At 30.4% G+C, this 26,678-nt stretch overlaps 1 protein-coding gene across 5 annotated transcripts in view; it reads left to right on the top strand.

Moving 5' to 3' along the window:
• Positions 1-26,678, top strand: part of LOC127065666 (interleukin-1 receptor accessory protein-like 1-B) — a 195,186-nt gene continuing 168,508 nt past the window's right edge. The window contains exons 1-3 of one of the 5 annotated variants that reach the window (XM_050998368.1): positions 1-132; positions 324-647; positions 1,738-1,969. In XM_050998368.1, coding sequence (XP_050854325.1) covers positions 1,752-1,969 — 218 coding nt within the window. In that variant the 5' untranslated portion in view covers positions 1-132; positions 324-647; positions 1,738-1,751. Of the gene's footprint in view, positions 133-158; positions 648-1,683; positions 1,970-26,678 lie in introns of those variants that run through there. The other 4 variants (XM_050998366.1, XM_050998370.1, XM_050998371.1 and 1 more) reach the window with 4 other exon arrangements.

The raw sequence follows: 26,678 nt of genomic DNA, 5'->3' as shown, positions 1-26,678 counted from the left end.
ACGGTCGCGCGTGCATTGCTCAAGGTGGCTGTTCCCGCAGTCTGCCGTAGGCATTCATCGTGCGTGTATCGTGTGACGTTACTGCTTCGTTCAGCTGCTATTGTTGCTTCTGTCTCTGGCATTTTCGTATTGGTGCGGTTTCTCTTTCTTTTATATATATATATATATATATATATATATATATATATATATATATATGTACATACATTTATATATATACATACCCGCATATTTTTTTTATTATCCCAACGTACTTAATACACGAAAGAAGAGAAAATATTACTCCAACGTAATGTTGCGTTACCTTGTTTTTACTTCCACAGTTGTTTCATTTTATTTTAACGTTTGAACGTTCGCGGAAGAAGGAAAAAAAAAGAAGAAGAAGAAGAATAACGAGAAGTGAGAAAGACAGAGAGAGAGAGAGAGAAAGAGAAAAATAGATACAAAGGAAGGAAGTAAGGAAAAACATAAGAAAAATATGATAGTCAATCTCGACATGAAGAGGTGACTGAACGAACAAGACGGCGAAAAAGAGTTTTTCTCGTGTGCGTGTGTGTTCGCGCGCGTAGTGTTCGTACATGCGTACTTACGTACGTACGTGTGTGCGCGCGTGTGTGTGTGTGGTTAACGGGGAGTAAAGGAGTGTGGTAAAGTACTTTTCCCAACCGTTGTTTAAAATCTTCGTGTAAACGGCCGCAAAGCTTTCGGATATTTCTTTTTTTTTGCTCTCTCGCTCACTCTCTCTCTTTCTCTCTCACAATATATATTTTTTTTTCTTTCATTTTTTCTTTCTTTCTTTCTTTCTTTCTTTCTCTTCGTTTCTTGGTCGCGTGTTTAACGACAAACACGCGGCACCGTCCAGGAAGAAAGGACGAAACGAGCGTATGTGTATGTGTGTGTGTGTGTAAGAGAGAGACAGACAGATAGACAGACGGACGGAGAGAGAAAGAGACAGAAGACGAACGACACGAAGAACGAAGCGATCGAATACTTATTATTACCTTTGGTAGTTTCTCTGATATTCTTTTTTTTTTTTTTTTACTATTAGCAATGTGTACCAGCTCTGCATAAACGAAAAATCTTGCGAGAGAAAGAAGAAGGAACCGTTTTGCTAAACCGCGCGAAAGCGTTCGTTCGTTCGTCGCGTTCGTTAGCTCGTACGTTTGTTCGTCGTTCGTTCGTTCGTTCGTTCGTGTGATGTCGACGAAATAGAAGAATAAGAAGAAGAAAGTTCAAAAAGAACGAAGTGGCAAAGAAGAAAGGGAACTAGTTGTTGCTCCGAAAGAGAAAGAAAGATAAAATAAGAAGAAAAAGAAAGAAAGAGAGACGAGCGTGGGAAGAAAGAAGGAGATTTCCATCTTCTTTTCGATCTTGGAAATTATTTCATGCCGGGTCACGTGATCCCTTTAGTACGCCCGATTTAAAGTCGCGCAAAAATATGTAAAAACTCGCGTTCGCGTCCGCCATTTTGTTATTGTTGTTGCTGTCATTATCATTATTATTATTGTTGTTGTTGTTTTCGTTGTTGTTTTTTTTTTATTAACATTATTATTATCGTTGTAAAACCATATAATTATCGCGAGTAGTTTTTTGAAAATATTTTTTTCTTTGCTGAAAGAGAGAGAGGGGGGGGTAGAGGGAGAGAGAAAAAAATTATTCGCGAGTGTGTAAAATTATTAATAGAATATTAGTAATATTGATTGGTTATAATATAATAATAGGAAGAGAATTGTGTAGATCGACAAAGTAAGATGGCGGAATTATTCGGTATGAGAGTTTTCGTTCTCGTGTCCTTACTCGTTGTACTTTCCGGTGGAAACGAGTTGAAGGACTACTGTTCCATGCACAAGTTTGAAAATCTACCGGGTGGATTGAGATTTACGAAGGAAGTTGTAACGACCGAATATGCTAACGTAGGATCCTTCAAATCTCTTCATTGTTGTCTACGAGGCTACAGGAGCATCGAATGGTGAGTCTACGATCAAATTTTATACATTTACCTTTTTAATTGTTATATTTACGCATATATATTTTTTTATTTTGCTATTTATTTACGATAAAATATCAGCATGTGATATAAGACGATGAGATTCCGATACTTAATTATTTATATCGATCGAAATATTCGTATATACTGGATCATTTATTTGACGAAATATTTACGATCAATTAATAAAAATATTGATCGAATAAATACAACTGCTCTTCAGTTTTTTTTTTCTTTTTTTTTTCTTCTGTTGGTCATATCGTTCAACTGGTAATGCTTACGATCAAACGGCAAGGTGAAATTCTCATGTTCGTGGCAAAAAGGAAGCGAAAAGGGAGAAATCTTGTTTGAAGACATTATTCCACTTACTATGAACGTATATACGTACACACACGCACATATATATATACTACACAACATACATATATATTGAATATTCTTTTTTTTTCGTTTGGACCTTTTATAATTTGCTTCATATACTTCTTCGTCGCTCGCATTTCGTTTTGACGACACGACACGGGTTGAGAGTACTCCTCTCCTTTTCCTTTCTTCTATAGTTATATATCTCTGTCCTCTCTTTCTCGTTTGCCACAGCGACCGAACGCGATTCGTTTCGGTGGATTTCGACTTTTCGTCGGAACTATTCGTAACAACGAGACGAGTGAGACAGTAAAACGTAGAGAAAAAGAAAAAGAAAGAGAGAGAAAACGAGAGTTCTCTCTGATTTCTCAGAACTTCAAACCCTTGGATATTAAATTTTCGTCTTTATTTTGTCGTTAAACTTCCTTCGTTCCTTTTGAAAAAGCACAGTTATCAGGTAATTGGAAAACTTATTTTCTTCTTTTTATTTCTCTCTTATTTTTTTTTTTTTTTTAAGAAGTAATAAGAGGAGAAAAACACGATCGTTTATGTTGTTACATTCGAACGGATATTATACGTAATTTCTTAATGCGATCGGTTAAATTTCCATGAGAAATGTTTGAGATAGAAAAGAGAAAGATAAGATAAGATGGCCGTTGAAAAAAAAAAAATGATGAAAAGAAGAAAAGATGACGAATCATCTTGTTTTCGTTTGCTATGGATCTTTTGTCGGGGAACGTTTCTATGCTAGAATTATTCTTTTGAGGGAAAGGTTCGCGCGAAAAGTGGTACGACGGCTTATCGTCGTCTTCGTCGTCATAGTCATAGTCATAGCCATAGTCGTCGACCTCGTCGTAGCGTCGTAGTAGTCGTATTCGTCGGATGCTCTCGTTCTTCAAATTTTATTCCCTCGCGATCGTGCCAAACGGTATTATGATGCACCAACGACGTCGATCGAGCGATCATCTTTCTGGAATTTCACGATATTTTTCCTCGACTCTTCGCATCCTTCCTTATTTTCTTCCTTTCGGATCACAGTGGTTCTCAAACATCTTTCTACATTGGAATAATTCAACAAGTTTTTTATTATTATTATTATTATTATTATTATTATTATTATTATTATATTTTTATTTATAAAATCTTTTTATTCTTTTTTCTTTCTTTCAGATCGCAGTGGTATGTCATTTATTAGGAAGAATATTAGGAGTATAGTATATTATTTATTAGGAGATTATTATTTTTTATTTAGTTAATATATTTTTGTTCATTTATTACATAATTTTTATATTCTTCGTTATTCTCTTTCTTTCGAATAAAAGTGATTTTTCGAAACTTTTCGAATTATATTTTAGATTATTATTTTACTTATTTATTTATTTATTTACTTACCCGGCTATTATTTATTATAAGTTTTATAGCCTTCGTTTATTCCTTTCGAATTACAGTGATCCTCAATCCTTTACGAATAAATGCACAATCTTTTTTATATTTATTTATTACTTAATTCTCATAGATTTTTACATGACAATATTCATTAATCATCTTATTACTAAATTTCGACAAGAAAATAAAATTGAATTCATTTGTAAATATTTTTTATTGTACATTTCTTTATTTATTAAATATTCCTAACTTTTATTACAGATCTTAACAAATATACTAATATTTTACAAAATATATATAATTCGAAAAAAGAAGACTAAAGAAAAATTTAATAATTTTTGTCACGTAATCGGTAGAGAAGTAGTAGTTAGTCGTTCGATTGTATTCATAGATTATTTTTTTCAAATGTTTTCGAAGAGTTTTCCAAATAGATCCCCCTCTTTTCTCACCATTTCGTAATTCCCCATGTTGGTATATTCCCTAGTGAGTCAGAAGTTGCTCGACGATTCGGACGAGACGGCTTGTAATCTTTCTCTTTCTCTTTCTGTATAGTCGCGTCACTTCCGCGAGACGTGATAATTATCTCGTGGTCTCGTAAACTTAACGATCGACAAGGAGGAGGAAGGCTTTGTTTCTCTCTTCTGTCACGTTCTTGGAATCGACGAACATTTTTCTTCTTTTTCATCCTCTACTTCTTCGACAAAGAGAGAGAAAGAGAAAGAGGGGAGCGAAGGGGAAAGGAAAGTGAAAAGAAAAAAAAATGAAGGAAAAAAGGAATACGTACGTCGAAATGAATTCTTGTGACTTATCTATCTTTCCTCTATCCCTTCTTTGCCTCCATTTTCCTTTTTCCTCAGGATTATAAAGAAGACTTTGGTAAAATCTTTCAATCCTAACGAGATATATTGTGGCTGAAGAAGTAGAAGTAGAAGAAGTAGAAGAAGGAGAAGAGGAAAGAAAGAAAAAGAGATGATATCTCCTGTCGGCAGAAGCAAAGGAGGAGAGAGAGAGAGAAAGAGAGAGCTGCAGCAACCAGCACAATTTTCAGTCGATTCACGATAGTTGAGAAAAGGTTCGAAGGACAGGTTAGAAATAGAGAAAGAGAGAAAGAGAGAAAGAGATAGACAGATAGAGATACAGAGAGAGTGAGAGTGAGAGTGAAAAAGGAAGAAGAAAAAGAAGGTTTAGGGTTGGTCAGAAAGAATCACTGTAGGGGGTCCTAAGGAGAAGTTCGACGAAATACTTTTCTTCGAGGAACTCTGCGAAAGATCAAGGAGGGGGAAAAGAGACAGATGCAAAAAAGAAAGAAAGAAAAGAAGAAAAAGATATAGAGAGAAAGCTAGCTACAGTAGTGTAGAAAATGAAAAAAAAGAAAAGAAAAGAAATAGGAAACGACCATGAGTAAAAAGTAAGGTTAAGAAATTTTTATCCAAGTCGAAGAAGTTTATAGCCAAGAATTAAACGGGTAAGGGAAAAATACAAGAAAAATAAAATAGAGGAAAATAGAGTGGAGTAAAATAGAGTAGAATAGAATAAAGAGAGAGAGAGAGATTGGTATATGATAAAAAAATCGTAGGATAATTCGTTTTTGAAATTTTTAATTATAATTGAGTGTCTTCCACCAGCTGCTGAAAAACAACACAACACAAGTCACAAACAACCAACGGTATACCCACACCGGCAGTACCAGTAGGGACTTTATTATCCGAACAAAAGCAGGATTTTACGAGTCCATTGTGTAAGTACCAAGGGCTCGAAAAGTTCCAGGTGTCAAACGATCTCTGTTGTTTGTCGTCTGTGTATTCAACACTAAACCCGACGACACTTGAGAGGGCTCCAACCGTTTTTCGAACTCCTTTTTCGTTTTTTCGTTTTTTTGTTGTTCTTCTTTTTCTTCTTGCTCTTCGCGAGTATCAAAGATGGCGGCGTTGAATAAGAAAAGGATGAAAAAGTGTACGAGGAAGTTATGATTCTTCCTTTCTTTCTTGACGAGTAGAAAACGGCCCACACACCTGTTACGTCTCCATCGAACGGTGTCCATCCATCTTTCTCGCTCTTTCGAAAGAATATATAGGGTGTCTCATTTACATTGATCGTGTAACTTATATATATATATATACACAACACATAAATTATCGAAGAATTTGAAATGGAGAAAAATATTTCTTATTTGATATATCAATTATTTATATATATTTATTATCATCATTATTATATTTAATAAATATAAAATAATTATATATATATATATTATTTGTTATTTATCGTTAATAATTATTTATTATATTTGTTATGATGCTAAATTATTAGCTAATAGTTGATTTATTTTTTTTTTTTTTATAGAATTGATAGAAATTTTTTTATCGAATGGTGGATCTATTTTCTTTTTTCTCTCTCTCTTTTCCTTTTTTGTTTTTTTTTCTTCGACCTTTAGAACTCTCTTTGTTTTCTACTTTGTTAAGCATGGTTCGTTACCCATCCTAACTCCAGTTCTCAAGATCTTTCTTTCTCCCTCCCTCTGTCCTTGATATGAAAGAGAGAGAAAGAGAAAAAGAGAGAGAATTTCCTGTTGTATTATTTTCACGCTTATTGTAACGCGTGCGAATATGGGAGGGGAAGGAATAAATATTGTTCTCTCTTTTTCTTTTCTTTTCTTTTTTTGCAAGGGAAGAGAGAATGAATTCATCGTTTTACTTTAATTATTTTTAATTTCGTAAAATCGTATTACTGCAATTTATTCGTACATATCTTAAAATGAGTTTGATCTATAGAAATTCTTTTTTTTTTTTTCTTTATCTGTCTCCCTGCCTTTCTTTAATATTTACTATATATATATATATATATATATATATATATGTGTGTGTTAAGCGAGTAGAAATTCTCGTTGAGATATTTAATGGACATATAGCGTGTGTGTGTGTGTGTGTGTGTGTGCACACACATGTCTATTGAATATTTCAACGAGAATCTCTACTCGTTGAATATTTTTATTAGCTCTTCAACGTTATATGAGTAGTAAAAAAGGAAATGAAAAGAAAGAAGGAAAAAAGAAATTTTATAAACATTTTTTTTTAGAGTTATACGTAGTATTTGAGAAAGAGAAAAAAGAAAGAGCGGACGGGAGAAGCTGGAGAGGGAGGGAGCAGAGGGGAAGAAAGTAGTAAAAAAAAAAAAAGAAAGAAAGAAAGAAAGAAAAAAGAACAAAAACAGAAAAAGGAAAAAGAGCAATTCTAATGTCGCGCGCAGAGAAGAAGAAAAAAATGGCGGCGGTCGCTGTGGTTGTGGGTAATCTCTGGAGAAGGGATAAGGGTGGTGGTGGTGGGGATAAACTTGTGAGCGAGATTAACTACTTTTCTCCGTTTAAAAAAGCACCCACTAAAAGCCAAGTTGCCGACGTGTAGAAAAGGTGAACGGGGGAGGGGTGGTAGGGGTGAGTTGGGGCGAGATGAGGATTGAGGATTGGGAGTTGGGGGTAAACTCGACTGGAATGCTAAGTAAACTATTTAGCCGTTTTTTCGTTGTTAAAATACGAACGCCAAAGGGTCCGTAACGAGTAAGAAAGAGAGAGAGAGAGAGATAGAATGAGAAGAGAGAAGAAAAAAAAGATCCTTTCGATGGTTCGGTGCATACGATGAAAAACGTTGAAAATGGGGATGAAAAGGTGGCGTTCTCAGAAAGGGATGGAAAGGGATGAGAAGGGAGGAGGCTAACGTGGTTGAGAGAAGAAAAGTATTTTCTCTTATTATAAGACTCTCGTTAGTTTATAATCCATATTTTCGAAGTAATCGAAAAAATGGAATTCGATGATTGATCGAATATTCGACGAATTGTCTTCGAAAATAAAAGAAATCGATATACATAAGTTTCTTTCAATGGTTGTTTGTTAATTGGTATACGTATATACCTGATATACGATAGCTGTAGAAAGCTTGAAATTTTGTCGCAGCGATAGATTCTCAAATTCGTGTGACTCGGGTGACGTTTTTATCTAAATATACGCATGCCTGTTCATATATCCGTGTGCGTGTGTGTATTTGAATAATAGTTCGAGGTGTACACGCATAAAATGAAGAAACGTTGTTATGTGTAAAACGATCGTGAAGTTTAAGATAAGGAAATAATCTAGTTGAGCCATTCTGAGTGTATGTACGAATTGTGTTCGCAGTAATTATTTGAATGTACGTGTAAAGATATAAATATATGTATATATATATTCTTTTTTATTCTTTTTTGTTTTTTATTTTTAAATAATATGCAAGTCCAAGTTCATGTCCTACGAAGAAAATAATGAACATATATATACATATATATATATACACAAAAAATAATGAAGTAAATTTCCAATTGGAAAATATAGAATTGAATTATTCTACGTGTGTACGCACGCATGATAGATTTATACATACATACTACATACATACATATATATAATCAAACAGTAACGAAATAATTCAGATATGAAAATACCTTGTTAGTTTACTACTCCTGGGAGACTCATATTTGGTGCAAATTTCTTTAGAAAATTATTATTTTTCTGATGATATCGTAGATCTCTCTTTTTTTTTCTTTTACCGATTCGAAGAAAAAACAAAGTCGGACGGCTTAAGCAATAAAAAAGGAAATAATTAGAAAAAATAAAATAATAACAAAATAAAATAAGATAAGATAAAAAATAAAAGATGGAAGTCGCCACGTATATATGTAACGATGCAGTATTGCCGATCTTTCTCCGCACGCACAGTTGAATACAACGACGGGATATCGGCTTTGCCTCGGAATAGAAATTACTTCGCGTAATGACACACGATCGTTTCCTGCGGCCGCCGTCCAGGCACGCATAAAATCATCCACACAAACACACAGGCACGTACGTACGCATGCACGCACGCACGCATATCATACATATATATCAATACACACAAACACATAAATCCAATACACGGATTGCAAGCAGCGGATACGAGCCACGTAATGTTCCTTTCCCATTTCGACTTTCTTTCTTCCATTCTTTCGTACATGATGATGATGATTATGATGACAAGACGACGATGAGAACGGTGAACGACGAAAACGAAGACAACAACGAAGACGACAACGACGACGACGACGACGACGACGATGATCATGTTGATTATATTTATGATTATGGTGATATAAGAATGCATCGTTGCATCGACAAATTCTAAGAAGAATGGAGAATTCCAAGAATAGATGTGCACGTGGGACAATAAAAACAAAGTAAATTGAAATACGAACAGTAGATAATATATAATTTTCTTTTCTATTTATTTATATATATATTTTTTATTTTTATACGCATATATGTATATATAGTACAATATGGGATGTTCAATTCAATTCAATCGATGAATACTATTGATTATGAGTATTTAAGTCTATCATTTAAAAATTACTTTTTATTTAATATTACATATGGAGTGTCTTCTTTAAAGTTATTAATTAAAAATATATCGAAAACAGAATAAAATCGATATTATCGTTTTAATTCTATCATTTATGTTTCTTATGATCGACAGAAAAAATATATATATATGTGTGTATGTATGTATGTTGTTATACAGAATGGACAAAAGTAAAAAAAGAAAGAGAGAGAGGAAGAAAGAATCATATCGAATTATCTTTAAAAAATCACAAATATTACATTTTTTTATTTCTATAATATCAAAAATAGAAAAGATATCTTTTGCATTGGCTTATCATTATTAAAAAAAAAAAAAGAAAAAAAAGAACGAACGTAATCTTCTTTTCTCTTTCTCTTCTTCTTTCTTTTTCTTTCAATCTTTCTCAATCATTTTATTTCATATGACAGACTCCGTTATTATGGAAGGATAATGATCCTGGCGTGTCGAACGAGAGAAAACGAATAGTTAACTCGTTTGTGTATATCTTTCTCTTTTTGTGTATGTACTATATGATGTGGTACAATACATACAGTATAGTATAGTATAGTATAGTATAGTAAAGCATCAGTCCACGTTTACTTCAGCGAGGACGCGGTTTCGAAACGGCAGCCGGAAGTCTATAATCGTTTCGCGGAAAGTCGTTTCCTAGTTTCCAGAGCGTCTCCATGAAATATAGCCCCACGTATATGGATTATTTTTCATATGAGATGATTTCACGTTTATATGTATCTACGTGTGTATATTTTTTTTCTATTTTATTATTATTTTTTTCTTTTTTTTTTTTTTTGAAATGTACAAAACGGAAGTACTAGATAGATAGACAGAGAGAGAGAGGGACAGAGACAGAGAGAGACAGAGAGACAGAGAGAAAGAGAGAGAGAGAGAGAATCTCATGAAAATGACAAAAGACAAGTTTTTCTTTTATTCTCTTCCAACATGTACTCCTCTTCGTTATCTTCTTTCCTTTTCTTTTATTCTATTGTATATATACTTCCATTTCTTTCTCTCTCTCCTTCTCTCTTTTTTTCTTTCATTTTCTCTTTTTCTTTGAACTCGTTCATATACGTGCATGCATATATCCGTACATACGTGTGTGTGATGCTGTATGTGTGTAGGGACTAAGGGTCTTGGGACGAGCAGATAATGACAAGCTTGAGGATGAAAACTGTAATTTGACGTATGCGAACGGACGTATTCTCTGTCTGTCTCTCTCTCTCACTCCTTCTGTCTTTCTCTCCGTTCTCTCACTCTCCGTTCTCATCCCTTTCGAAAATTTCATTCCTTCTTTCATTTACCTCTTCTTCCTTCCTTTCCCAGTAGTTTGTGTCGTGTCGTCGTTCTTCGTCGTCCACCGAGGGTGGAGTATAGTAATTCGCTCGCATTCGGTACGACCCACCAAAGATTCGTTTCAAATTGTTCCTGTCCCTCGTGGAATTTCTCTTTCTCTTTCTTCATCTCTTTCTCTCTCTCTCTCTCTTTTTTTTCTTTCTGCCTGTGTCTTTATGCCTTTCTATTCTATTCTATTTTATTCTTTCTCTTTTTTCTTCCTTTTTTTCTTCTTTTTTCCCTTCCTTCTTTCTGCAATTGTTGCATGCTATTCCAAGAGGCTTAGTAATTGATTTCGCGTAGTTAGTAGTACGACGAAATGCTTAACGTTTTAGTATTTTCGTCCTTCGTCTTTCTCGATTGTGTATGCATGGTTTAACGTATAATACGTAAATTTATTCGGTGATAAGAAGTTCATTCTCGAGATAATTCTAACGAATGGAATTATATTTTAAGTAGGTCTTGATTCCTATCTTTTTTTTTCCTGTATTTTTTGTGTACAATTTCATTTTCTATCTTGAATTTGTTGTTGTTCTGCATATTATGATGTTTTGAATTATTATTATTATTATTATTGTTATTGTTATTGTTATTGTTATTTTTCTTGTATCTTTACTGTCATATTTTTTAATGATCTGTATTTTTTTGAATCATCATTTTTTTTTTAATATTATACATTTTTTTTTATATATTTTTTAATATTATTATAAATTGTAATAATAGGAAAAAATATTATAATATTACACACACGCACGCGTGCCCCTACATACACGTACGTATGTATATGTAATAGTATAATAGAGAGTATAGTAGGAAATATAATATAGCGTATTACTGTGATATTTGTTTTTTCTTATTATTAGGCTGGCCAATAAAATGTTCTCTCTCTCTCCCTCCCCCCTTTTTTTTTTAACGGAAGATCAAACACATGTAATACTGTGAAAGCTGATATTGAGATTTTAATATGTAATTTAACAAAAGAAAAACAAAAATAAAAAGTTTATTAGTAATTAAATAACATTTATTTTTTGATCAATTAAATAGAATATTGTTAATAATATTTAAGTAGAGTTATTTCTATCTCTATCAATCTCTCTCTCTTTCCCTCTCTCTATCTATCTATCTCATTGATTTTTTGTGTCATGGCTTTTTACTACCTGCATATATACATACATACGTATATACATATATACGTAGATACATAGATACAAAGATAAATATATACATATACCTGTACGTGGACAACATAGAAATGCGATTGAATTTAAGAAAAGTATAAGAATCTTGCGTCACGTAAGTTCAAAAGCAAAGTAGGAAAAAGCTCGGATGCTTGCTGACGTGCTCGCAAACTTCTTGTGTATGTATCCATCGATGTAAATTCTTCCGGTTCGAACACGTGTTTTGCATATGTATATATATATATATGTGTGTGTGTGTGTTATGTGTAGAAATATATATGATATGCATGATGTATGCGCGTGCGCGCATGTGTGTTATGCACACACGTACGTATAACACACGGTTTTCCTTCATTTAGGATAATGTTTTATAGAGATGGAAAAAGAGAGAGATAGATAGATAGAAAGAGAAAGAGAGATAGAGAGAAAGGAAGAGAGAGATAGGTAGAAATAGAAAGGATAGATTCAACGTTAGAAAAAGTCGAATCTCGTTTTGCAATGAGTACAACTTTCGAGCTCGCGTAGAAAGTTTTCTTCGATCGTTTACTTACGTAGGTCAGTCTATTTTTTTTCTTTCTTTTTTCTTTTTTCCCTTTCTTCGGAAATTGCGAATCCGTGAGTTTTTACACGTACGAATTTTCATCTTACTCTTATTTCATTTTATTTTAGTTTATTTCATTTCATTTTATTTTATTTTATTTTATTTTATTCGTTCGTTCGTACATCCAATTCAAACTAGCTTTACTTTTGAAGCTTTTTGTATAACCCAGACGCAACCCCTCACCCCCCCCTTCCATTCCTGTTATAAGAGATTATGTTCTCGGGAATTTAATTTCTGATTTTTTGTTTCTTCTTTTTCTCTTCTCTCTTTTTTGTTCTTTCTATTATTATTATTATTATTATTATTATTATTATTATTATTATTAGTATATATTAAATTAAATTCTGAAAGCGAATGAGCAACGCGCGTGCACATGGCATCCGAGATTTTTTTTATTATCAAACAAGAGATGGACGAAGAGAACAAAGATTTTAATTGAATGGCAAATGCTTTTCTTTCTACGGAATGGAATGCAACTAGGAACGATCAAGTATGCTTTTGTTATAATAATATGGAGTTCGGTTATTTTTCTTTAGTATGCAATCTGCAATATTTGAGATTTCTGATTTTTTTTTCTTTCTTTTTTTCTTAATATACAGTGTGTTATTAGCTCGACGATTTGACAAGTTGTTTTCTGCGTAGTACTTGTGATTTTTAGAATCTATTATATTTTTAATTATTTTGTTTTTTTTTTTCATTTTCTTCTTCTAAACTTTTACCTTTCTTATTGCTATTATTGTTACATCCTCGAATTATTTTTACATTTATTTAGATATTTTCATTCTGATGCTTGTATTTTCTCGAATCGGTAAGCTGTTGTATATCATCTGTTGTATTTAATATTTTAATTTAATTTACTACAATACAAAATTAAAATGATAAAATATATTCCTGATGTAAACGATATTAAATATTTTATTTAATTATTCTCTCTCTCTCTCCCTCTCATTCCCTTTCAATTATTTATATAATGTTGATACAATCTTTCTCCTATCGTTATTATTATCGAATAGTTTGAATTATTTAGAATTTTCGTGTTGTTGAATAAATTTAACAAATATTTCAAATGGTGGGAAAAAATACCTACATATATATGTAGGTACTACGTAACTGTTGGAGTTTCGTTTACTTGGTGCACACGTTCGAAAGACAAACTTCGAATTTGGAACACGTTGGATCAGAGACTCGCAAGGTTCTCGGTAAAGATTCAACTCGGTACCGAGAATGCGTCACGGAATTTATAGAAATATTTACGCGTCCACGTTCGTCCCGGATTTTCCTGCGGATATGCAATTTTGCGTCCTCGTTACCATCTAAGAAAGAGAGAGAGAGAGAGTGAGACAGAGAGGGAGAGAGAGAGAGAAATAGATAGAAAGAGACAGACAAATAGATGGACAGATAGAATAAGAGAGAGATGGAGAGACAAAGAGGCAGATAGACAGATAGACAGACAGATAAAATGAGAGAAAGAGGGAGAGGGAGGGAGGGTAGGAGAGGGTGAGAGTGAGTGCACGTTGAATTCACAGTGAAGATTCGTGGAAGCGTGTGCTGCAGTTCACTGCTTCGAATTTCATAGTGTAATACCAACCGCTAGATCAACATTAACGCCCACGATTGTAGTACTTAAGAGAGAGAAAGTGTGAGAATGAGAAATAGACAAAGAAGGGAACTAATATGATGCACGTGTGCGAGAAAGAGAGATAGAGAAAGAGAGAATAATTAGTTTTATTTTTTATATTTAAAATATTTATTTAAATATATTATATTTAAAATAATAATATATTTAAAATAAGTTAAGAGTATAGATATATACTCTTATATATAGGTATATATACTACGTAAGAGTATATATATATATATATATATATATATATAGTGTGCTTGTTTGTTTGTTTGTTTGTTTGTTTGTATGTATGGATTTATGTATTGTGCATGTTAAAAGTATTTGGATATAATGATAATAATATATTTTATTATAAGAGATGTTGATTTATCAAAGAAATTAATTAAAAATTAATTGAAAATTTTCATTATGGATTTATATCGAATTTGGAATATATCTTTGATTTGATAAAATTCTCTTCCCCCTCCTTCTCTTATCACGTTATGCAGAAATGTTTACGTAAAGAGAAAGAAACATATTATTGACGGAATACTCTCATTTTTTTTTTTATTAAACTTTTAAGTATTTCTCAGCAAAGTACTTATTAAAATTGAGTTATTTTTTCTTTTTCTTTGATACTATTATCTTTCTAACACACGTTGAACGTGTTGCACGTACATACATACATACTTAAATGTGTCTCGAGTGAGTAGTATTGTTTTGCAAAATGAATAAATAAACAAACAAACAAATAAATAAATAAAGAAATTAATATTGCTGGATCTGATTCATGTAACGAGTAGGAAAGTTCTTTCGGTTCTAACCGATTCGTGGAAAAGTTATTTTCGACGGCGATCGATACAACGACGAGAACGAGCTTAGCCTTATCGATGTGTATTTGGTAACCTTCGACGAGTATTATTAAACGCCTACGTAAGGCTACGAGAAGATCGACTATCGTTTCTTCTCAGTACGCAAGTTTTTCCGAAAACTAACATACATTGTTATCACACACACACACACACACACACACACACACACACACACACACACACACACACACACACACACACACACACACACACACACACACACACACACACACCAAATTATGATTGCGAGATCGAAGTATTTCAATCTATCTAACTAATCATATCCTTAAATATACACGTTTATATACAGATCGGGCTAAAAGTTCTTAAGTGAAGCAAAATATTTGCCCTAGGTATTATTAATAATACGATGTAATTAATCACACTTCTTCAAGAATTCCTAAGCCATTTGTTTTTTATTTATTTATTTTTTTCTTTCTTTTATTTCTCATTCTCCTTCAGATCGCAACGAAAAAAAATGTTCAGGACAAGATAAAACGTTTCTAAAGTGGGACGAAAGTTTGTTTTTCGTAAAAGAATTTTTGAATTTTCTTATTAAGGCACGTAGATTTTGAAAATGTAAATTCCTGATTTTACGAATTGAAGAAAAGAGAAAAGGGGAGAAAAAAAATTAGCTCGAAAAGTCGCGAAAAAGAGTAACTGATATTTTTTTAAATTATTCTAGACATTTTTTACCCGTCCTACAATGTTCTTTTTTTTTTTTTTACTCTAAATGGATATAAAAGAAAGAAATAAAAAAAGGATGATAAATAAATTTTTGTTCAAGGACCAATCACAATAGTATCAAGTATATTTCCCATTGTAATTTCGATTTACCGAAGATCACGTGAAGAATTTTCCAACGATTATTTTCTACATCTTACGCATCCTGCTTAGAAGATCTGACGTAAGACTTTCGACATGTCTAACACTCTGATCTATGTCATTCTTATACATAGGAGAAAAAACAATATTTTTATCTTATCAGATTAGTCATTAGAAAATAATGTTATTTATTTATTTATTTATTTTTTTTAAACTTTGCACTTCGCTTTTTCTATCTTTTGTTCGTATCAATATAGTCATTAGTTACTTTTATCGATTAGTAAGTGTGTGCGTGCGTACGCTTACAATTTATACTTGTACTTATCAAATATATATATATTTTTTATATATTCATTATATATTTATATATTTCTTAAATATTTATATGTACATATTCATATATTATGTTATACATTTCTATATCGAAATAAATTATATATATAATCTTTTTTAAAAAAATATATATATTTTTTAAAGAAATCTTGTGTGTGTGTGTATGTGTCTGTGTAATTTCACACATCAATTTATTTAGATGAGATATTAGTGATTGTATTTGTTTATATAATATTTTAATTATATATATAATCTTTTTTAAATATATGTATTTTTAAAAAATTTGATATATATATAATTTCACACATTGATTTATTTAGATGAGGTATTAGTGATTGTATTTGTTTATATAATATCTTTGGTCACGTGGTACGATTGTATATACAGTGTAACTTGGTTACCACATACATAATCGAGTGATTGATTTAACGACAAAGTAAATGCAAATTATTAGAGAAAATTACATGCCACTAATTTGCCTATGTATAAAATTTACACACACACATATATATATACACGTACGCACACACAATTACATATACAGGGTGTTATGTTTCAAAGGATATTGTCAGATACATCCAAATCTATATTTCGTATGAACATTGCCAAATATAATATTTATTGCAGCTAATAATAGAGTATTCGCTATCGTCATGAAACGATAGTCTTAACAAATTTTATTTTTTTTAATGGATATCTATATTTCATGCTCGAAAAAATTTTCTTTAGTTATTGTTTAGTTGTTATAATATTGTTTGTGATTACTCTAGGTCAACCTACTTCAAATAATTACAATTTCGAGAATGTATGAACAAAAATAAATAAATGAATGAATGAAGAAAAGATTTTTGGTTGTCAAACGTTTATAAGAAAATTGCTCGTATTATAAAAATTATACACAACTTGTTAAAATTCAAAACGCCATAACTCGATGAAAAGGTATTTTAAAGGTACTCCAGGTACTCGTTCGATTCGATTGATATTCTTTATAACTTTTGTTCAGCTTAAAATATCGATTTCCGTTTAAGGGAAAAAAAAAAAAACAGATTATTACTACGGTATCTTGACAATAGCATTCTGTATGAAATAACTGCAATGCGTATTACATTTTCCTCTAGAAACCTAGGAACTTTTATTTGAAACATTTCTTTATAAAACCAATAAGACTGGAGATGTTGGCCATATCGTTTAAAATGAAACATCCTCTGTGTGTGCGTGCGTACGCGTGTGCATATGTATATACTTATATGTATGTACATCGCATTCGTTCATTTTTGTTGTTGAAATTTCTTCGTAAAAGTTCTACGAAGAAATTAGATAGACTTATCCATGTAATTCGTCTGTTTGCGTCAGCGATTCGACGAACTCACCTAAATGAAACGAGAGTAATGACGTGTTGGAATGTGTGTGTTTATGTGTGTGTAAGTATATGTATATATATGTTATACACGTACGTACGTACATGTTATGTATGTACGTTATCGTTCGTGGGAAAACTCACGATGATAACGCCCGCTTATTGTGTGTGTGTGTGTGTTATTTCGTATATCTATGTATGTAAGGTTTTTGTGTAATTAACAATGTTGTTTTGTAATAATTATAGAAAATTATAATTAACAATGTTGGTTTATAATAATTATACAAAGTTACAATTTCTTTGATTGTTATTGCAATTAAAAGATATCGATTTTATCTTATTTCTATCTGTTAAATATTATAAAATGTTCTTTTTCTTTTTATCGTTAATCGATTTATAGAAATAAATCTTGCAACTGATGATTTTATTTATTGATATCGTAATATTTTTGATGAATGAAACCAACAAATGAAAGCTCGTGTATTAATATATTATTTATAAGTATTGAATTTATCTGCTAACTTCAATATGTGATATATAGATATATTTCGTGTGTGTGTGTGTAAATTGAAATTGGAAATTACATGCTGTTATAAAAAAATTTTTAATTATATAAATTTCACATAACTACACGTTTTATACTAAATGAAAATTGTTTTTTTTTATTAACAAAACCTTACTTTTGAAATATGAATAAATTTTTGTAATGAAATGAAATTTAAAAAATTACGAATACGTGTGCACACATGTATATTATTATAATAAATTAATAAAATTGTGTGTGTGCGCGCGTGTGTGTATAGTTTTATTAATTTTGAATAGTTTCAATACTTTTTAAATAAAATTTCGATCGTCTTTCCATGATCATTCTTTCTTTTTTTATTTTCGTTTTTTTTTTCCTTTCTGTTTTCTTCCTACGTGATATCGAAGAAATAACGAGATTAGAGTTACCGTTAATCCGGCCTCCGTTTCTCGAGCGACGATGCGTCATCATTTGCTAATTATCTCGCGAGACGAGACTCGTTTCAACAGGTAGAATCGAGACAAGATTGCTGTATAAATCTATACATATGTGTATATATATATATGTATGTTATTCTAAATATATATATATATATGTATCTATATGCTCATATATGAAAGTTACGAATTAACATTCGACGAGAATAAATCTATACATATTCAAAATTTTTTATATAAATATTTATGTATATGTTGATATAAAATTAAAATATTAAATTAAAATATTAAATTATATTTGTCGGGTCCAATAGTTGGCAATTTATAGAGTTAAAAATTAAAAAATTCCAATCGTGTAAAAAGAATTACAATTAAGCCTACACACACACACATACAGAGAAAAGGGGGGGGGGGGGAAGAGACAGGCGAATAAATGAATAAAAATGTTTTCATTTTTATTTGTTTTCGTGTCATTGTGAAAGTACCGATTTGTGGATCATTTAATATTAGTATCTTGTTAGCTAGTGTAGAAGTTACACAGTGATATCTTCATCTTTCAACGTATAAAGTAAATTTTATTCAAATTTGACTGGACAAAAGTATTTGAACATTTCATTCATATATATATATATATATAATTTCTGACTTAAATCTTAAATATTTATTAAATTTTATTTCTGTTTTTATTTTAATCTTTCTGGAATGGTGCGAGGACGAAATATATAAAAGAAAAAAATCATAGGAACATTAAATGATGGTGCATTTTTATTTGATGTGTTACAACCTTTTTAAATTGCAAAACAAATAGTACATAGTATTAGAAAATAATTTCTAGACCGAGATCACTTAAACAACTTATTTAAATCCGGTAATCAAAAAAAAATATTTATTAGGTAAGATAGAAAAATACGACGGTTGTCAGTTGCTATGATCCGTAGAGGATTACAGTAGGTATTTTTAAAAGTTTGAGAGAAAATGATGATTTAAATATAAGCGTACCTACAGTGCAATGTTGTTTAATGTCTTTCGGATTACATAGACGGCATGGAATAAGAAAACCACTGATTACAAAAAAGAAGTAGTTAGCTCAATTAAAATTTGTTCAGGAACATCTTCATTGGTCAATAAAATATTTGGTCAATACAATGTGCTTTTCAGTGATGAAAGCAAATTATTTACTTTCATGGAATTCATAGTGCGTACGTGTACGATTAAAAAAATTAAAAGAGATGACGTTTGTTATCAAATCCCAACAATGAAATATGGAGTTGAGAATATTATGGATATTTCTCTGGTCAAGGCAAATTGAAAGTATTATGAAAAAAGAACAATAGATTGAAATATTAAAAATAGATATGCTAACATATACGAAGTAAGTTATGAATAGTAATTGGATATTTTAATATGATAATGATTCGAAGCATTCATCTCGTGCCATGGAAAATTGTTTAAATCAAAACACCGTGAACATCCTTAAATGGCCCCAAAGTCCGAATTTAAATCTGATTCAGCATCTTTGGCAACATTTAAGATTAAGTATCAGCGATAAAAAATTTCGAAATGCTGCAGAATTATTTGAAATACTCCGCCAAAAATGAAAGAGCATTTCTGTTATAATATAGAACGTAAAAAATTTGGAATCTATATGTAAAAAAAATGCAAGCAGTTACAGATTCCAAGTATTTTATTGTTTTGTGTCGATAAATTATATCAATGTACATTTATTTTTATAATTTCTTTAAGATTCAAGTTTGGTCTGAATACTTTCGTCAATTATATTTTTATTTACTTTTGAAGAATATATGTATTATGTTAAAAATTATGAAGTCTATTAATATGAATGATTTGTCACGCTTCCCTCTATAAATCAATCTATTAGTTTAATATTAATATAATGAATTATTTATAAAATTTCAGAAAAATCATTTGTCCGATACTTTGTCTGCTCCTGTTGTGAGCGTGTACACTCACACGCTTGTGTACGTACGTACGTACGTACGTATGTATGTATGTATGTATGTATGTATGTATGTATGTATGTATGTATGTATGTATGTATGTATGTATGTATGTATGTATGTATGTATGTATGTATGTATGTATGTTTGTATTTATGTATGTATGTATGTATGTATGTATGTACATATAGTTCAGATTTATAGTTAAAAATAAAATGTGATATGATACTTCATAAAAAAGAAAAAGTATAAACGAGCATATATAACTATGTACCAACACGTGGTACCCAACATTGTTATTTTCCTTTTATATGTATATGTATATGTATATGTATATGTATATGTATATGTATATGTATATGTATATGTATATGTATATGTATATGTATACGTATATGTATATGTATATGTATATGTATATGTATATATCATATCGTATATTCACACGATTTAAAAAAGAAAGAGAAAGTAAAAAAATCGAGTCAGGTGATACTGTACAAAATAAAATAAAAAGGAACAAAAAGGGAAGAGAGGAAAAAAAGAATAATTAAAAATCGTATCGCGCCGCTTATTTAATTTTGCGCGGCTTCGCAAGTAATTCAATATTCCCGCGTCGGCCATTATCCATAAGGATTAAGAAGGCGCGCTGCGAGGGAAATTCAAAATTACTTGGGAAAATTGTTTCTTTTTTATTTTTATTTTTATTTTTATTTTTATTTTTATTTTTATTTTTATTTTTTTCCATTTTTTTCTTCTTTCCTTTACTCGGTGCTTTTAAAAGATAGTCGAGGTATATTCTAATCTCTAGATTCAATGATAATTAAGTGTCCCGGCGATAATGTTTCGAACAAGGAAGAAGAGGTTGGGAGGGAGGAGGGGAGGTATGTAGAAGTAGTAGCAGTAGTAGTATTAGTAGTGTAGTAGCAGCAGCAGAGAGTGGCTTTTTATAATCATGTTTCAAGCTTCAATTAGTCGAGAAAGCTTTCTAATGGTTCGGCTGTTCGCTTTTGTATATAAGCAAAGAAAATGAAGTTGAGCTTAGATTCGCGGGAGAGGGGTGAGGAAGAGGAGGGAGGAAGAGGAGGAGGAGGTAATTTGACGATTAAATTATATCGCTCTAGCACGCGATCGTAATACTTAGAAGAAGAGAAAGAAAGAGAGAGAAAATGATGGACAATTTCAAAGAAAGCTCTCAAAGTTTAGTCATTGTCGTTCGATTTTCATTATCCATTTCGATATGAATATAATTTTTGTAATAATTTACTTTTTAATATAATTTTTTTTTGTATAAATTAAAAATTTATTTATGTAAGTATGCGCGCATGCACACAGAGAGACAGAATAGATAATATGTACAAAATTTATATATGTATATATATATATATATATATATATACATATATATATGTATATGTATATAATATCATATATATTATTCTAGGATATAGTATATTACATTCCAATTTACTTTTTTATTTTTAACTAATATAATATATTTTTATATATTATATAACAATATAGTGATATATAATAATAGTATTGAATATAACGAATATAGTATAGTATAATATTGCATAATAGAGTATAACGTAACATAAAATAACCTAGTATAGCATAGTACGGTATAGAATAGCATAGCATAGTGTAGTGTAATATATATAATAATATTATAATTGAACTAAATTTTGTTATTAAATTAATTAAAATAAATTGTATATATTATTTAATTTCCTTTCATTTCACTTTATTGTCTTTTATTGTAACTAATGTATTTTATTTTATTTTATTAACATATATTTATCTACGATCTTAACGAATAAAATCGTGAATAAATTTTATATGAAAAAATAAATAAATAAATAAAAAAAATAAAATAAAGAGAGAGAGAGGGAGGGAGAGGGAGAGGGAGAGAGAGAGAGAGAGAAGTTTTCTCGTATGAATTAAATAAATTTTTCTTTAATAAAAATATCAAAATGAATGATAAATAAGGATCAAGCATTATTATGGCCGGACGTATTCTTCGATCGTTAATGGTCGATTTCACTGGCGAAGTATTTCATGTAAGGGCAATAATCTCGAGAAAAGCCCATACTCCCCCATGATAATCCCTTCGAACGTATTACGTCGTACGTTAGCCATATACGTAGTTAGAAACGAACGAGCGAGCGAGCAACGAGAGAAGGAGAGGTAAAGGAGAAGGTGCTGGTTGAGAAAGTAGGGTGCGAGGGTGTGGGGAGGGAGGGGGTGGATATGGTAGGGGTTAAGTGCAAAGCGAACTTACGTGTACGTCGGCCGTTACTCGCTAAAATCCTCGAAACAAGAACGACGCTTTCGGAGAAACCGATAATGTTCGCCATTTTTTTCTTTTTTTCTTTTTTTCTCTTCCCCCTCTCTGTCTCACTCTCACTCTCATTCTCATCTCTCTCTTTCTCTCTCTGTCTCCCTTTTACTTCTTTATATTTATGAAACAACCGTGGCTATTCGTGTCCCATAAAGAAGCCATTTTATTTTTTATAAACTAAAGAGTTTATTCATTTGTCGATTATTTAAGATCGCTGATGTTTAGGGTCAACGATCGATTCAATCTAAAAAAAAAAAGATTATCGAAGATTTCGTATGGATCGAGTGTGTTGTTCACTTTATCGGATGTTTGTATCGAAGCGTAATTAATTTTTATTAATTATAAATCTATTCGTTTATCGATTATTTTTTAGTTACTTATATTCGAGGTTAACTGCCATCGACTGAATTCCAAAAAAGAACAAAAAAGAGAGAGAGAGAGAAAGAGAGAAAAGAAAAGATTATTAAATTTTCTATATCAAGAAGTTTCTATATCATATCAAAATCGTTCACTTTCGAATGCACTACTTGCATGTGATATTTTCCGAAGCTAGTACGTTTTTATTAATTGAACAATCCATTCGTTTATTAATTATTTTAACAGTGACTGACATTCGGAATCAAGGATCGATTGAATTCGATAAAAGAGAGAAAAAAAAGAGATTATTAAATTTATAGAAATTTCTATATTATATAAAAATGTTCACTTTAAAATGTACTACTTCGTGTGATATTTTTCAATGCTAGTACATTTTCATTAATTAAACAGTTCAGTCGTTTATCGATTATTTAACAGTAGTTGATATTTAAAACTCAATGATTGACTGAATTTGATTTATCTAAATGTCGGAGGGAAAAAAAAAAGATTAAAACCATGGAAGCTTTTTTATGTTCGCTCTGAATATATATACTTGTATGTGACTTTAGATACGAACATGTGGTAGAGAGAGAGAGAGAAAGAGAGAAAGAGAGATAGGGAGAGGGGGCAGAGTGCAAGATAAAGATAAAACTGCGTTATTCCTATGCTATTTTTTCTTTTCTTTTTTTTTATATATATGTATACACACACACACACGCAATGAATTTCCATTTTCGATCCCGAACGTGCGGTAAAACGTCCGTTCCACTTTTCCTACCATTTCTCTTTGTTTCTTCTTCATTCAGGGTTTTATCTGCAACACCGTTTCTTACTTTCTCCATTGCGTTATATTCTATCTCAGTAAATGAAAAATAAATAATAAGGGTATCCCGAAAATTTTGTAAAAACGTATAATCTCGTCTCGGTTTAAAAAGAATTTATTTCAATAGAATTAAATGATTGAGTCACGTCGAAATATTTGTTCTTCTTCTTTATTTAATACTATTATATGTTAATGTATTATATATATGTACATATGAACGTATATATCTATGTACATTTTATATATATATATATATATAAATTGTTATACAATTTTTTAAATTGATACATATATAAAGTATTAAAATTATATATATAATATTATATATATTATTTTTATATATATATTAATATTGTATATATAATAATTTTTCAAATATATATATTTGATATATATATATATATGTATATGTATGTATATATAATTTATGTACAATTTTTTAAATTGATACTTATATAAAGTATTAAAAAAAATATATATAATATTATATATATATATATATATAATATATTTAACACACACACATACACAAGGCAAGAATAAAAAATAGAAAAAGAAATAAAACTTCATGTAAAAATTAAAATCTCTAGAATAAAGAAAAAAGCTTCAATTCGAAGCATTTAACGTTTTGGTTAAACCAAATATTTAACTCTAGTAATAGAACATTAACGTTCAGTTTTCGTTCTTTCTTTTTATTTTTTCTCTCTTCTTTTCCTTCTTCTCCTTTTTATTTTTTTCTTCTCCTTTTTCTCTTTCTTTTATTCGCGTCTCTTTGCTTTTCATTCCACTCCAATTCTCTCGGTAATGGTTTCCAATGTACCTACTCGACGCGTTGATAATCGCATAGCATACTGAAAGCAATGATCATAACCATTCGGTCGGACCACTTGGAATACCTAAAGCTTTTCTATTTTCGACAAGTCATCGTCGTATTGCCGATATTGACTTTTCTGACCTGGAAAATTTCTATTTATTCTCTAAATGACGTCGGTTTAACCAAATACCTTCTTATATTACGGTCAGATTTTACTAGGCGAAATGAATGAATGATTATATGTCTATTATAATTGCAAATATCTTGTGATTTTCATCTCGTTAGAAATTTATATATCCATTTGAATCGACTCTGTCAACGTTTGTTGTTGTTCTCGTTTTTATTTTTATTTTTATTTTTATTTTTACCGTCAATTGAGAAGTTTACATCGACCGTTAATTAATCGAATATTACGAGTCATATTAATCAAGCGTTATAATGTAATTAACGAACGAAATCATTGTTATCACTTTGTCAATATTTATTTATTCGGACGATATTTCATTCTTGTCGCGTATACATTTTTGATATTTATTTTGTTTTAATTAAAAGTTTTTTTATCCAATTTAATTTATCAGAAGTGAAACGTAAAGTTTTAAAAATATCAAGGAAAATATAATTTTAAAATACTATTTTAGATACACTCTTGTTATAAATAGTTTATTAATTATTTAATTTTGAAAATGTGCGTCGAAACGACATTTTCAAAGTACAGTAATGGTTTATTTTATATAGAACCTATATAAGAACGCATATATTAATACATTTTTTTTTATAATTATAAAAATTAGACTATATTAATCAGATCTGTATAAAAATTAGATATATAACCTAATTCTCTATAAAATAATATATTTCTATAATTTATTATAATTTTTATAATTCTATTTATTTTAAAATTATTATAATTGCTATATAATAATTTATATATATATAATCTATAATAATTATAAAAGAGATTATATAATAAATTATATTTATATATTACAAAATAAAAAATTTTTTAAAAAAATTTTTTCTTTAGATATTATAATAATAAAAATTATATAATTTAATTTCTTTTATTAATAATACAAAGCGTTTTATTATATCTAACATTTTCAAATATTATATAAAGTTATGATAAATGTTTATTAGGTATATAAATTTCAAAAATTCGCGCCAAGACGGCATTCTTGAAGTACGCAAATGTCCTTGTTCTGGGAATTCGACATTTCTGTGAGCCAAATAGGTTGATTCGACGTTTCCACGAATGGTATACTTTAATATTAGAACATTAATCGTAGAGAGAACGCAGCTCGTGCGTCTTCGTATTACGCAATACCGCGTGCGGAATCTATAAATACTAGTTGCAGCACGTATGCACGTATACATATCTAAAGTACATAGGTATTATTGTATAGCAGAGGTGTACTAGTGTATTTACACGTTCACGTACTTACAAACAGATTCGTATAAACAGCCGTATCTCGTAATGCCGATTACGAAGCTTTGCGATGCTTCGAAGCGAATTACAAGTATGTGTATATAACGTATAGAACAATTATATATGGTGTGACAAAATTATGAGACAAAATTTCCAGAATTTATTCCACGAACACGTTCACGTTGTTCAGAAATTCAAACGTATTTCGAGAAATTTTTTTTTTCTTTTTCTTCTTTTTTAAGAAAAATTAAGTTATTCTACATCGTTACTTGATGTTTCGTCTGTATGGGGGGAGAAAAAAGAACGGAAAATTGTTTACGTCGAATTCTTTTGAATTCATCAAAAATTAGAAAATTGTATAATTCTATTATAATATATAAATATATATTTTATATTATGTCCCGCCCCTCCTACAAAAAAAAAAGAAAGGAAAAGTAGGTGTCAAAATTTAAATCTTCTACATTTATTGAAGAAACGTTAAAAGTAACAAATACACAAAAAAAAAGGAAGAAAGAATGATCGTGCAACGATTTAATTTCTGCTTTATAAGACTTTCAACTATGATTTTAGTCTGATACAATTATTTGCTGGAGTTATGTTAGACTATGTTGAGAAATAATTTTCTTTAGATAACACCAACATTCGAAACGTCCATCTTTTGCCCGAACGAACGGCCTCAATTTCGTAGAGTTACGAACACGTACCAAATTCCTGGTTTTCATGCTTGTTAGTTGCTATTGCTTCTGCT

This window comes from Vespula vulgaris, chromosome 8 (genome assembly GCF_905475345.1).
Source record: "Vespula vulgaris chromosome 8, iyVesVulg1.1, whole genome shotgun sequence".
NCBI lineage: Eukaryota > Metazoa > Arthropoda > Insecta > Hymenoptera > Vespidae > Vespula > Vespula vulgaris.
The sequence above is the reverse complement of the archived record's forward strand: the minus strand, read 5'-3'. Positions and strand labels throughout refer to the sequence as shown.